We start from the raw sequence: 13,594 nt of genomic DNA on the forward strand, positions 1-13,594 counted from the left end.
TGCAAAAACTGGAAAGTGATGTTTTTCAAGTTTTGTCCAACCAAGAGTCCTAAACTGAAGAATTTGGGGCTACTATACATTGATAATAATAAAAAAAGATGCAAAGAATCATCTTATTATACATGCTGATACCTGCAATTGGTAGGACTTTTTTGCTTTGAAAATAGTAGGCCTGCATGTGCCATTACAAGTACAAATCTGACATTAAAGAAAATAGGAACAAAAGTATAAAAAGCAAAATCAAAAACAAAAGCTTGTTAGTGATATAATTATTGTAGATTTGTCTAATAGCTCCCAGCGTTGGGGCAACCCCCATTCTATGGTTCAAAAGACAAATCTGCAAAGTTGTGAAATTTTGGTAAAAATTAAATGGATTTTAGAACTTTTTCCATATATTTTTTTGCTTATGACTTTTACGTCTCAAGATGTACAGAGAGAAAATAAGCTATTGGTCACATATAATAAGTCAAGCGACAATCTGAAATCAGACAACCAAAAGGAGCATTTTTCTTACGAGGTAACACAACAAAAAGGTTGGAAACAACAGGAGAAAAAGTAAATAACTATCACTGTCAAAATATATAGTGAAGTAAGAAAGTACAGTATTTTTTCCTCTGAAGCTATATATTGAAATAGAAGTATAAAGTGGCACAACATTAAAAAACTGAAGCAAATTACAGTACTTTCCACCACAGAGTCAGTGATCAGACACATAAATTAGTCTGAGATTTCATTGTGGTTTATTTGCACTCAAATCATGTGATAAAAAGCTGCAAGACAGATCCGAGATAAATGGAATTCAATGTGTTCAGCACCAGTGTACAAATGGGAGGGGGGATAAGGGGACAACAAAACACTGGAGTCGCTAAAGACAAAAAGGTAAAATCTGTTCAATAAAAGCAAACACAGATAAAATAGGACTTTTACTGTGGCAGGGTCATATTCTTAACAGTCTAAACATGGTCAGTATCCTGTATGCACCGCTGCTTGTAGTGCAGAGTTAACAAAATCCCTTAGACAAGTAATCACAAGACAACATCTGTAACTAAAAACACACATTAAAAACACAGTAGTAGTGTCAGTGCTTTGCTGCAAATGGTAAAGAGGATCACTTCACCTTCTCTGTATACTTCACAGTGGAGAGGTTACATCGGAGGGACATTTTGAACCTTGCATTAAAGCAGGAAAAAATGCCCCCTCCTTTGGTAACATCAGTGATCAACAGGTTGTGATCCATACTGGCAGTATGAGACAGTGCGTTTGTGGGTATCTTGTGTTCTCAGGTGAGATAAAAGGCAGTTTGGGTGAGACTTTTTGCTGTCTGTGGAAAATGGATATGCGTTACATCAGCAACATTAGAGCTAATAACAGTAGGTCTAACTATGCATTGGTTCATTCACATTTGGTGGGGGTGGAACAGAAGTCTATTCTGCTATAAGGCTGTAAACACGATCAGAAATGCTAATCTGACAAAGATGAACTGGCCAACAAAGACTTCATTCTTACCAGGAACTAATTTCTAACACAGTAGCATCAACGGAAAACAGCACGGATAATGCAATATAAAAAAATAAATAAACAGATAAAAAAAAGCTTAGCTTGCATTCAGATATTTTCATCAATTGGTCAATTGCAACTGGATTCTTTTTCACTGACATTTTAGTTTTTCTCAACTGCTTTGGCACATTTGTCAAGTCCAGATTAATTAAAAAACAAAGCTGATGTGGAGACACTTTGATAACCTGCATAAGTCTGTAACTCATGCCAAATCTTTAATTAACAAGGAGACTTATTTGTCAATGGATAATTCATAGGCAGCAAAATGACTCATTTCTGTATCGTTGTTTCTGTACTCTCGGGTGTGTCTGCAATGTTCACACAACACAAAAAGAAAATCATCAAAACACCACAGAGAACAGAAACTTAAAAACATTCAGCTTCATGTTGCTCCACATGTTGAAAAATACAGGGATTATTTGACTGTTTATTACTTTCAAAAAACAAACAAAGCATTAGATTTTCTTAGGATAAAACTGTTCAACTGAGAAGAACTAAATGCTTTGTAATAACTTCAACTAATAATTATCCAAAATGTTGACAATTTTCCTTAATTTCCTGAATGTGGTGACCAAAACGTTTAAAACAATTCTCTTTTTGTGCTTAATACATAAGTATGGAACTCTGGATATCACATGGTTTTTAATTCGGCAACTTCAACGAGTTGAGCCAAAGCAGCTGAGAAAATCTGTAAAGTCATACCGACACATTTGAAATATGTAATAACATTTAAATCAGCATGGCTCGCAGTAAAAAGACATTTGTGATATTTGTGACATTAAATCATGTAAAAAGGCATCTAAATAGTACATGATACAAGTGCAAAATTGTATTTTACAGTGAGGTAAAACAATCGCATCATAAAAACCATGACTCACCTTCATATTCCTAAAACTATTCACAAGATATTTCCCCTTCATTAATCCAACTAAAGCCAAATATTCACTTCACTTTTGAACTTCCTGCTTTTATTTGGTTAACATTTTGACTGACATTTTGTGGCTATAACAGTCCATATTGATCCATATTCAAAGAAAGTGATACAGTTGAATGTTTTGTGGTCTTAATACTAACTGTGCTGAGTTCAACATAAAAACGTCATTACCTCACACACATTCTAAGCTTCCAGAAAGAAAAAAACAAGACATCTTGCTCGGCCGTGTGTGTCTCTCAGGTATCATTCTTCTGCTTCATGTAATGGCCATCTGATTAGTTACCAGATCCCGCTGGATCTTCCTCCAGGGGGAGCAAGGATCCTTGCCGAAGATCTCTTTGGAATGTTGTCATCGATCTGAGCACCTGGAGCAGCAGGGAGCGAGATCACAAGTGCACAAGTATAACAGTGAAACACAAGTGTGATTCCTGATCATATTTTCATGGTAGTGTGAAGTGTTTCTAAACAGCTTTTGATCAGTTTTAAGGGGATTTAGAATGCAAGATTGTTTGTAAAATGACGCAAACACACTTTTGATTAGAGGCAAGTATAAAGACGTAGAGTACATAATATTGCTACAGAATTGTCGGACAGAGAAAACTATTTCAACTTCCAGGGCAACCTTGGCACCAATATAGTGTACATTTTATTACAAATAACTCCAACAGAGATTCATCATTGTCCCAAAATTGACCAGGGAGGTGCCCTGCTGGACTAGTGGTTAATGTGTGGACAGTATAAAGACATCCATGGTCCAGCCTCAGATCTTAGCTGCATCCCCTTTCTATTTTTTTTCTTCTCTTCTCACATGTCTAGTCAGCTTTTAGTTAAATGTTTACATTAAATGCAAAACACAACTTTAAAATGTGTGCTGGGCAAGTCTGAATATGTGCAAATTTGGAAAATATAACTGACAAAGAAGTTAATATAGCCAATTTGTCAAAAAGTGCTTTGAATCTTTGAACATGTCAGATTAAAAGCTTTAAATACAATGTAAACCACTTTAATCCTCCTAAATGTTTCATCCTAAAGCAGCAGAGCTCCAAATTTCTGTAAATATGGCGCCCCCATCAGGTCAATTAGTGTATGTTTTAGAGGTTGAAAAAGAAGTGAGGCAATACAGTGTCTCCAGGTTTCACAGGAAATAGTTAAACTTCCAATTATAATATGCAAAAGAAGAATAGAGAAATAGAAGATTACTTCTGATGTACATGTCATGCCTAATTGTCCCTCTTTCTCCTGCCTTTAAGGAAAACTGATTAATTTCTATTATATCTAAAGGAATATGTTGATTCTTACCAGACAGGCTAAAGCTGGACTCGTGGAGATCCCTCTGGCCCCCATGCCGGGTGCATGGACGGGTTGGAGTGTCGCCATCTGGAGCCCCCAAGTCCCTCTTTCCTGAGTTGATCACTTCTACTACCTCACCTGTGTAAGGCTCCCGTTCAACAGCTTTAACAGCCTGGCTCTGAGAGGAAATTCACATAGCAAATATATTAAGAATGTTCAGCAAAAACATGTCCAAAATACTTTCACATAAAAAATGTAAATGTTAATTTAAATATGTTTCTTGGTGAAAATGTTCTGTGGTTTAAAAGTAAAGCCCCTTCCAAACATGCACATCAGAGTTTTGTTGTTCTATACCCTATACTGCTAGCCTCAACTGCCCTGTATGTATGTTTGTATTGCGGACTTAAACCAAACAGGGTAGTGTTTGACACTGACAATCTCCCACTGGGATGTACATGTGTTGTAAGCAATTTCAGATTGTATAAGGGCCTTTATACCCTGAAATTATCTTGAAAATGTCAAGAGGTCCTGTGTGAAAGGGCTTAGGTAAATATAAATGTTGCTAATCAAACCACTACTCTCAGTAAAATCATTTTAAAGACATATTGCATACATGAAACTAAAACTACAACTGCATAAATACAGTGATTTTATAGTGAGAAGTGGTTGTACTCAGTCAGTATAAATATATAGTAGCTTTGGTTTGGCTTTAGTACAAGAGCTGACTAAGAAACCATTAGAAAGCTAATGTTAGCATAGCAGTCATAAAAGCTGTAGAAGCAATAACCATAAAAGAGTAAATAAGCAGTAATAGAAGTCATAACATGAGTAGTGGAAGTAGAGGTTTCAGCAGCATGGCAGTAGGGGGAGCTGTAGAGTTTAGTGTGGAAATTAAATAGTTTCTTTATATGCTGATGACAACATGCTCTACCGACAAGTTGACTTTTCAGCAGCAGTGACACTAGGGGGGGCTGTAGAGTTTAGTATTTATTAATGAAATATTTCCTTTAGATACTGATGATAACATGCTATAACTACAATAGTTTCTTTTAGATGAATAAAGACTCAAAGCTGTGTAACTCTTAACTAATGCCTGACCAATCTACGTTGATAATTAATGTATATCAATTCATTTTTAGATCAATACACTGTAGTTTTAACAAACACACATCTGTCTGATACCTTTTCCCTCTGAACCATCTTCTTGTAAAGGTAATCAGGGAAGGTTCTCAGTGGGCAAAACTTCCCAGAGCCTTCAGCACATGTGAACGTGCCATTTTCATAGACTAGATGGCCACGGCTGATGGTGACCAGTGGAACGCCATGACAACGTAGACCCTCATACAGGTTTACATCTCCTCCTTGGACTTGGTTATCCACAGAGATTGTCCTGCAGACAGAAGAAAGGAGAGGAAGATGACCCATTTATATCAGACTTAAAGCTAATCAGCTTCAGAGAGTGGAGATAAAAGCTGCAGCGAGACAAGCCGGTCGATGAATGGAGGGATTGTGTTTCATACTTGGATCCCTCTGGGTCCCAGACCACTACATCAGCATCTGCTCCGGGGATGATCCTCCCTTTCCTGGGGTAGAGGTTGTAGATCTTGGCTGCGTTTGAGCTTGTGACTGCTACGAAGCGGTTCTCGTCCATTTTACCTCCAAGCTTTAAATCAGAGCAAATTTATGACATGTCTGTATTAGCAGGAGCAATATTTTTTTGTTTGTTTTTTTCTCTCAATGTATTCTTCAATCAATAACCACCAAACCAACACAAATGTCTTTTTTGTGGAAGTTCCCTGGCTGCCAGTCAAGAACAAAAGAGCCACACATACCACTCCTCTTTCCCAGATGACGCTCATGCGATCCTGAATGCCTGGAAGCCCGTGGGGAATCTTTGTGAAGTCATCCTTGCCCATGGCTCTCTGTTTGACGGTGAATGGACGGTGGTCAGAGGCCAAAACGTTCAGAGTGTCACTGCGGGCGGACAGAGCGAGGAAGTTGATCACATGTGTTAGCCAGAAACATTTAAGTCATTTTACATTCAAGCCAAGATTTCATAGTGTTTCCCTCACTTTCCAAGCAGGCTCATCAGGAAATTTGGAGTATTAGGATCCAGGCGAAGAGGAGGCACAGTGACATGGGCAGCAGCGTGGGCCCAGTCCTGATGATAGTATTGCATGCCGTTCAGCACAGAGTGGGCTGTGGTTGTTTCGCCGTGGACCACCTTACCTGTAGTCAAACAGGACAATAGGGAAGCACACTGGATCAAATGCGAGGGAAAAGAGTGTTGTGTGACGAGGGATTAAGCAAAAGATTAAAGAGATTAGGCCAGGAAAGCATGATTCGACCACTGAGGGGGGTTCTCTTAAACCAGCGTTCAGTAACATATATATATATATCTACTTTCTATGCTGTTGTTTTTGTTTTACTTTTGAACGTTTCTTCAAAACACAGGACTGAAGTGCTGTTACTTAAATTCAACAGACTTGACATTTAGTGCCCTTTTTTCTCTGAGAAAGTCTAAATATTTGAGTATCTGTAAAAATGGTAAGCATGGTACAACTCTGCGTCTTCACATAGCCAAAAGCAAGTGTACTGGATTTATGTCAGTCTGAGTTACAGGATGTTTACAATAACGTGGCATTGATGGTTCACTGTAAGATCCCTGACTTGTAGTCACGCCCCAAAGAGTATTGTGCATTGTATAGTCAGAAAAATGACTGTTTCAAGTGTAAGTAAATACAAGCAATTTGTATCATAATGAAGGAATCACATGTATCTTATTTACACAGTATGCTCTTTAAAATAGCCAATGTTTTATTTGTAATTCTAAAAGAAAATACACCTTACCCTGCATCTTGGCCGTAGCCACAACATCTCCCGCAGCTATACTGGAAACATTGACCAAATAGATTGGGCAGTTGGCCTAACAGAAAATACAAACACACACACACACACAAGGTAAAATAGGTATTATAGAAAAACTAAGTCAGTATTTTCTTATTATGTATTAGTTTCAGAAAGATCACACTCACCCTGTTGGCGATGGTAATTGCCCTGTGGGTCGCCTCTGCTTCAAGCTGTAAGGAAACAACAAGGCTGTGAGGAATACAAGTGAGGTCCTAATAAAGGGACTGAACTTGTATCTTTATAGAAATATTATTTACCTTTGAAAAGAGTGTAAAATAGACACAATTTGAGGGGCAACAAGGATTATTCTAACTTCCATACCTCCTCAGGCCTGCTGATTTCTATCCCCTCTGGGCCACTGATGCCCAGGTCCAACGCTTCCTTTGCACCCTAGGAAAATACAGGAGACAAATTAAATTTACAACAAAACACACAGATAGGAATATGAATGAGAAGATATTGGAATGTTGCCCCCTCACCTCTGCCACCAGTTCCCCATTCTCAGCATGGACTCTTGCTATCGCGCCAATGTCCTTACACTGCTGCAGCGCCTGGAAGAGCTCGCTGTCCCTCAGCATGAACATGTCCTTATAAGCCATGAACATCTGGAAGGAGTTCACTCCTTTTTCTCTCACTAGCTTCTCCATCTCAGCTCGCACCTGCAGGAAGACAAAAGTGGAATGAGCTCTGGCTTCTCTCAGTCTGAACTACCGGTAGATGTCCTTCGATGAAGAATAATCCAGGTGTAATCAATGGAACAAAGCAATTGGTGTATTTTTTTTTCTGGGAACATGTTATTGGTATGGTTGAGTGGTATATAAATATCTAAATCAAACCAAACAGAAGGAAAAGCTTTTTGTAAATCAGTTTTTTAAGTTACAGAATTTTAAAAATGTCATACTTCAAACAGTCAAAGTATACATTTTGTCATAGAAAAGGGGAGAATTTGTGTCTCTACCAGCCTCAATTAACCAGAATGCAACACAGCAGAATGAAATTCCAACTTTCACTTCAATTTTGTCCCGTTATTTAAAAAAGTCACTTAGTGATTGTTCTCCATTTGTCCGACCATCTTTACAAGAGCTGAAAGAGACAAGTGAGCCTCTAGCCTCTTGAATCTGTCAAAATGCACCCTGGGAGTTGTAGGCTGTCACAAACAAACGAGAAACAATCTCCTCAACATTACAGGCTTCCCAAAGCTAATAAATTAATACTAAGCGCTTTCCCCCCCCCCTAAATTATTCAAGTAAAAAAAAAAAAAAAAAAGGATCATGTGGAAGGGAACCACTGTACCTTGGGTCCCCACCAAGTAACTCCCACGTGCAGAGCGTAGTCACAGCAGGATTTGGAGTCCGCTGAGCTGCGGCAGTTCTCGTAGGCTTCCAGCAAAGACTCATTCTTCTCTGGCAGAACATGTCCAATCACCATTGTTGTACCGCCAGCTAGAGCAGCCTAAGAAGAATGCACACAAAAGCTGTCAAGTTACCGCCGTAACTCAGCAATCAAATTATTTTATTTTATTTTAAGATGTCAGTTTTGGTCAGAACTTTTTTAAATCTGACGGCGTATAAATGATATTGTTCTAACATTTTTTATGACATTATGGGCTAAAATGAACTGAGGTTAACTGAATACAGTAGTAAATTAACTGACATGAACATTAAACCCACATTGATTACTTAAGATGATGAATATTGACGGGACTGTAATTTAATAACCAACACAGCTGCTGCTTCAAGTAAGTAAAGTCGTTTGCACTTAATGCTTCTTATCTTTATAGTTACTTCTAGACGGCAGCTAAGGGTTATATAAATCCTTCAGTGGTTAAATCACAGGAATGACTGCCCCTCATTTCTTCCCTTTAGGGAACCCTATCGGCACTTCTTCCTCACAGAAGAAATACAGTAAAATTAAGATTTTAAACGCACACTACAGTATTTCTTAATAATCCCAACACATGAGGACAGAGTGTGTTTTGTGTATAAGTGCATGCTTCACGGAGCATCTGTCAGCTGACCCTAGAGAGTGGAGGAGTGTGTGTCGTGGGAGGGGGAACGAGGGGGGCGTGGGTCTGAGAACCATTGTCTCCATGCACAATGGCGAGAGTGAAAGGCTTTTGCAGCAGTCTTTGCAGCAGCCTCTGGTATCCATGGAAACAGATACTGATCTGCATTTGTCTCAGGACGGATTCTTGAGCGTAGCGGCAGGCAGTGAGGGAGAGAGGGAGGGAGGGAGGGGCAAGGAGAGAGACGGAGAGAACAGTGTCTGTCACCAGTGTCTACCAGCTACGGTGTGTCTCTCCAGTTGCCTTAACACAACTGAAGCTGAGAGTTCTTCATCTTTAAGCCTCCATCATCTCTTAGTGCTACAGAGTGATGCGTCATCATGGAGCCCTGAGGCAGTGAGGGGTTTCCTAGTCTTATCAGCAGCCATGATGACTCCAGTCTACTCTTCCTGGAAGTCTCGCCAGAAGCAAAGTGCCAAATCATCTTTGTGCTGCGTTGGTGAAACACTTTGTAACCTTGTGAACAAATACCGTTAAATCTGCCAGGTAGAGTTACAGCTAGCAATTATTTTTATTCTGGATAATTCTACTGATTATTTTCTTGTGATCAGTTAATCATTTTGTCAGTGAAAGATGAAAGATTAATCGCATTATAAGACCGTTCTGCAATTATTGTATAACGTGAGCTGGTTATTACATTAAAATGCGTCACCATATTTCATTTGCAGGACCTGTATGTCAATTATCTTGTTCAACCACTCGCAATATTATAGCATTAATGGTGACACGTTGCTTTTTTCCGAGCTGCAACGTGACGTGTTCAAATGTCTCGTTTTGTCCAACCAACAGCCCAAACTCAATGAAATTTGCTTTACTAGAAGAGTATGGTCAGAAAATTGTTATTGTTAAGATGCAGACACATTGCTACTTTTCCTTAGAAAAAAAAACTGAGTGCTTTCATGAGGAACTTTGGTTTGTATTCATTTGAGCAACCCCTGTGGAAACCGTCGCACATTTGATCTCTTTGCTGATTTTAAAGGAGCTTTGTGATATTAGAGTGAACATTTTTTGGGGGTGGATAACGTTCTCCTTTCTCTCCATAGTCTACAACTTGCCAGTAGATTCTTATCATTTAACTGGAAAAGTAATGCTGGTATTGCCAAGACAGAGAGATCACAACTTGTCGGCTGTTTCACATCAGTAATGAGTGCATTATAATTACTTTTAATTGTGACGCTTATGGAGTGTGAAAAGTAACTAGATACACTACTAGTTACCGCACATAGTAGCAGAGTTATTGCAATGCGCTATTAAGTAACCAATACACTGATTGTATCACACTTGAAGAATCTTTGCCATGGAAAATGTAAAAACAGGATGGTTTTGACAGTGTGATGTTTATGGTTCTGTCTGACACCTACCCCGCGGCAGCTGTTTCGGGCATTAATCATAACAATAAAGAAATAATCAGTCTTGTTTGCTGAATATCTCGTTTGCTTTGGTATGTCATATAAAGACATTAGTATTCATTTCTGTCCATTTCATAACTAGAAAAAAGAACTCCTGACGGGAGCTTTAATGGATTGTTAAAATCGTATCTGATCAGTTCAGTTTTTTCCAAATGGATTTCTTGATACTTGGCTGTTGGAACATCAAACAATATACTTCTTAAAAACTGGCAATACTTCCTAACAATAAAGTCTTCCAGGTGTTGAAACTGTCATTATATAGTGTTTAAACAATATATATATGATACAATCGTGACGTCAGTGTTTTCATTATGTTCACATTTCATTATTTTACCAAAAAAGCAAAGAAGCTGTGTCTAAAAAAAGAACAAAATGTTAGATTCACAATAAAAGAAAGGCTGTCTGCCTGGTGTCATCAAAACTAAACCAAAGCCGTGTTACTGACACCTCGGGTAAAATTAGCGTCAGCGCAAAAGCTTTTATACATATCTAACAGAATAACAAACAATTTGTGATCATGAAACATCAAAGTTATGGGAACATCGAAGAGATTCAAGTTAAATTTAGCACAAAACTGCCCTCCACAGCTGAAGTGTCTGGTTCTTAATCTGCAGAAACATGGTTCCTATTTTATGCTTCAATTGAAAAACATGCTGCTGCTTTTTTAAACAATTAGGACAATTCCATCTGGCCTACTTTCGGTCTACATGCTGCTTGTTTTTCATTTCCAGCAGGCCGTTACCTTGGTGCCGCTGTAGAAGTCGTCAGCCGTGGTGGCGTTCATGAAGCTCTCCTCCAGGTGAACGCTGGTGTCGATGCCCCCAGGGAGGACCAGCTTTCCAGAGGCGTCGATCACTTTGGCTCCACCTGGAATCATCAGCTCCTTCCCCACCTGCTGGATGATGCCGTTCTCGATGTAGACGTCTGCCTCCTGGGTGCAGTCGTCATTCACCACCTTTCCACCCTTTATCAGGATCCGCACCATCGCTGAGCTGGAAGACATTGCTATAGCTCTGTAAGGAAGAGAGAGAAAACAGAGATTCAGTACATTTACAACCATTGAACTACAAAAAGAGCAACAAAAGTCACAGCTGTGGAAACTTTTTCTACCAGAAACTTCAGAGTTTTAAATACCTCATTTTGAGATAATGTATTATGGAGTCTAGCAGTGACAAGAATCGGCGCTGCTTCTCTGTGCTCAGTCTGTCAGAGTGTGACTGACATCAGCTTTAAGCATGAGTAGGCTGTGTCAGTCACCGCCTGTGACCTGACGTCTCACTGGACACCGATGCTGTGGCGAATAGAAAGGAGCTGAGTCCATTCAAGGATCACAATAAGGCAGATAACTGTCAATAAGGCCATTATTTTGAAAGGCCAAATCTGCAAGACAGCTACTGACAATGGTGTTCACTCAAAGTGAAGCTATTTAGTGGCTAGAAAATAATCAGGAAATAAGTATTTTATTTTACAACATGCCAATCAAATTAACTACTAATAACTACTGTACCCTATACAGCACTTCAAACAGTGGATCCGGACATCACAAAGGGTGACAGGATAATTCTAGGCTGTTTCCAAATTATTAAAGCAGGTTATACAAATACTTTTAGATTCTACATAAGATACTTTTTTTTTTTGCCAAATACTTGGGATGTACGAGGACCTAACCGATATAGGATTTTTGAGACTGGGCCAATTTTATAGGGGTTAAATTACTCATATAGCAGCAGATGTAATAATTTCTTTGTGCTGGATTAAATACAGACATTTTAACTATAAATATGAATTTATATGTGAATCTCCTCTTGTCTATGACAAAGCTTCGGTGGATGGGTGAGAGTTTGTTGCAGTCTCATGACCTCACTAGTTCTACTCTTCAGGCCAAAATCCTCATAACACCCAGACAGATTGATCTACTCTGTTATATGCCTCACAGTTTTACTCTTCTTAAAAAATCACAGAGTAATACAAATAATCTCCTTCAAATCAGCTCTTAGATAAACTTTATTACTGCCAGTGATTATCTTTTATTCAGTACCGAAGAAACAATCTCCAAGATCTGCCTCCTCCTTCCCTTACACACCACACCACTGTATCAGGGGTGTGATGAACTATGTGTGTGTGTGTGTGCGTGTGCGTGTGCGTGTGTGTGTGTATGTGCATGTGTGTGCGTGTGTGTGTGTGTGTGTGTGTGTGTGTGTGTGTGTGTGTGTGTGTGTGTGAGTGAGAGAGAGAGAGCGAGAGAGAGGGTGTGTGCCCATTCTGCGTGCTGGCGTGCGTGTGTGCGTGCAGACAGCGTACGTATGAGGGTGCGGCAACTTTACTGCATGGCGTGGACTTCTTCACACATCCAGATCTGATGGATGATAATGTGAAGGATGGCTCCTTCCAAAATTTGCGCTGATGTTATCAGACTACAGGTTAGAAGTCATCACGCTCGGACAAAATTCCCTAAAACCTAAAGGCAGATATAGGCCAATGAATAATAATTCATAATAGTTCATATTCTATTCTATTAACAAGCCATTTTTTAAGTGAGCATTACGGAAGTTGACGCCGGTTAGCGAGGAATAAACAGGTGAGTTTATTATACCTGTTTTAAGAGTCGGTGTTGTTGTTGCAAGCAAAAAAACATGAGTCGATAACGGATCCAGTATGCAACAATAGTAGGTTATAATCATCACATGTGACAGATTCTAAAACTATAGGTCTGCCTAATCACTTATTTCTTTTTACATTTCTATATTTGATCTCAATTAAAATCAATTTAATCCGTACAACACTTAAAAATAAAAATAAAACAATCTGAAATTTCTGTCAATAAAGCAGAAAGCGTATCCAGGAGATCATGTGTTTTGTAGTGTGTGATCGTAGTGAAATGATGACACTTTTACTTGTGCGACTTGACACAAAGAAACCGGTCACCATCAGGCATGATCGGCTGCACAGCTTTTATTAGCGACCTAGAAACCGCCTTCCCAACTCCCAGCCCCCCATCCTCAACCTCCTCCACAATAAAAAAGCATGCAAAATGTCACTATAATCATACACCTGCTCCCCGGCCAGGTTAAGTGGTGTTCCTCTTCAGGGTGTGTACATTATAGATCCCGGGTAGGTGGCAGGACCAGCAGGCAGGGCAAACACCCAGACGTGCAGCCAGGGGGCATAATAGAAACAAAAGTCTCCAGACTCAAGAGGAGATTTCCCCGCAGACAGGGATAGGCTTAAAACCAGTCATAATAAGGCAGAAGATTTGGAGCACATACCTTCTTTAATGGGCTTGCTGCTGCTGCTGCTGCTGTTCCACGCGGCTCTCTGCTTACTTTCTGACATGAACTGAACGCAACACAATTTGTGTAGACGGCACTTTCCAAGGAGATAGCTACACACACCAGATGGATGCCTTCCTGGCCGGTCTGGGACCAGCAG

The 13,594-nt window shown here is 39.5% G+C and overlaps 1 protein-coding gene across 2 annotated transcripts; it reads right to left on the reverse strand.

Annotated features, from left to right (window-relative positions):
• Positions 1 to 717: 717 nt before the first annotated feature.
• Positions 718 to 13,594, reverse strand: dpysl5a (dihydropyrimidinase like 5a). Of its 2 annotated transcripts, none has more exons than XM_065966583.1 (13): positions 13,432 to 13,594; positions 10,908 to 11,178; positions 7,985 to 8,143; positions 7,171 to 7,350; positions 7,013 to 7,081; positions 6,817 to 6,861; positions 6,627 to 6,707; positions 5,854 to 6,005; positions 5,614 to 5,755; positions 5,302 to 5,444; positions 4,964 to 5,171; positions 3,791 to 3,959; positions 718 to 2,856 (listed from the first exon to the last, which is right to left on the reverse strand). In XM_065966583.1, exons 2-13 carry the CDS (start codon positions 11,166 to 11,168, stop codon positions 2,771 to 2,773), a joined length of 1,695 nt encoding a protein of 564 aa, XP_065822655.1. In that variant the 5' UTR covers positions 11,169 to 11,178; positions 13,432 to 13,594; the 3' UTR covers positions 718 to 2,770. The 2 variants fall into 2 exon arrangements, with proteins under 2 accessions (XP_065822655.1, XP_065822654.1); XM_065966582.1 differs by lacking the exon at positions 13,432 to 13,594 and adding an exon at positions 11,300 to 11,834.

The sequence above is a fragment of the Labrus bergylta genome, chromosome 18 (assembly GCF_963930695.1).
Source record: "Labrus bergylta chromosome 18, fLabBer1.1, whole genome shotgun sequence".
NCBI classification, from domain to species: Eukaryota; Metazoa; Chordata; class Actinopteri; order Labriformes; family Labridae; genus Labrus; species Labrus bergylta.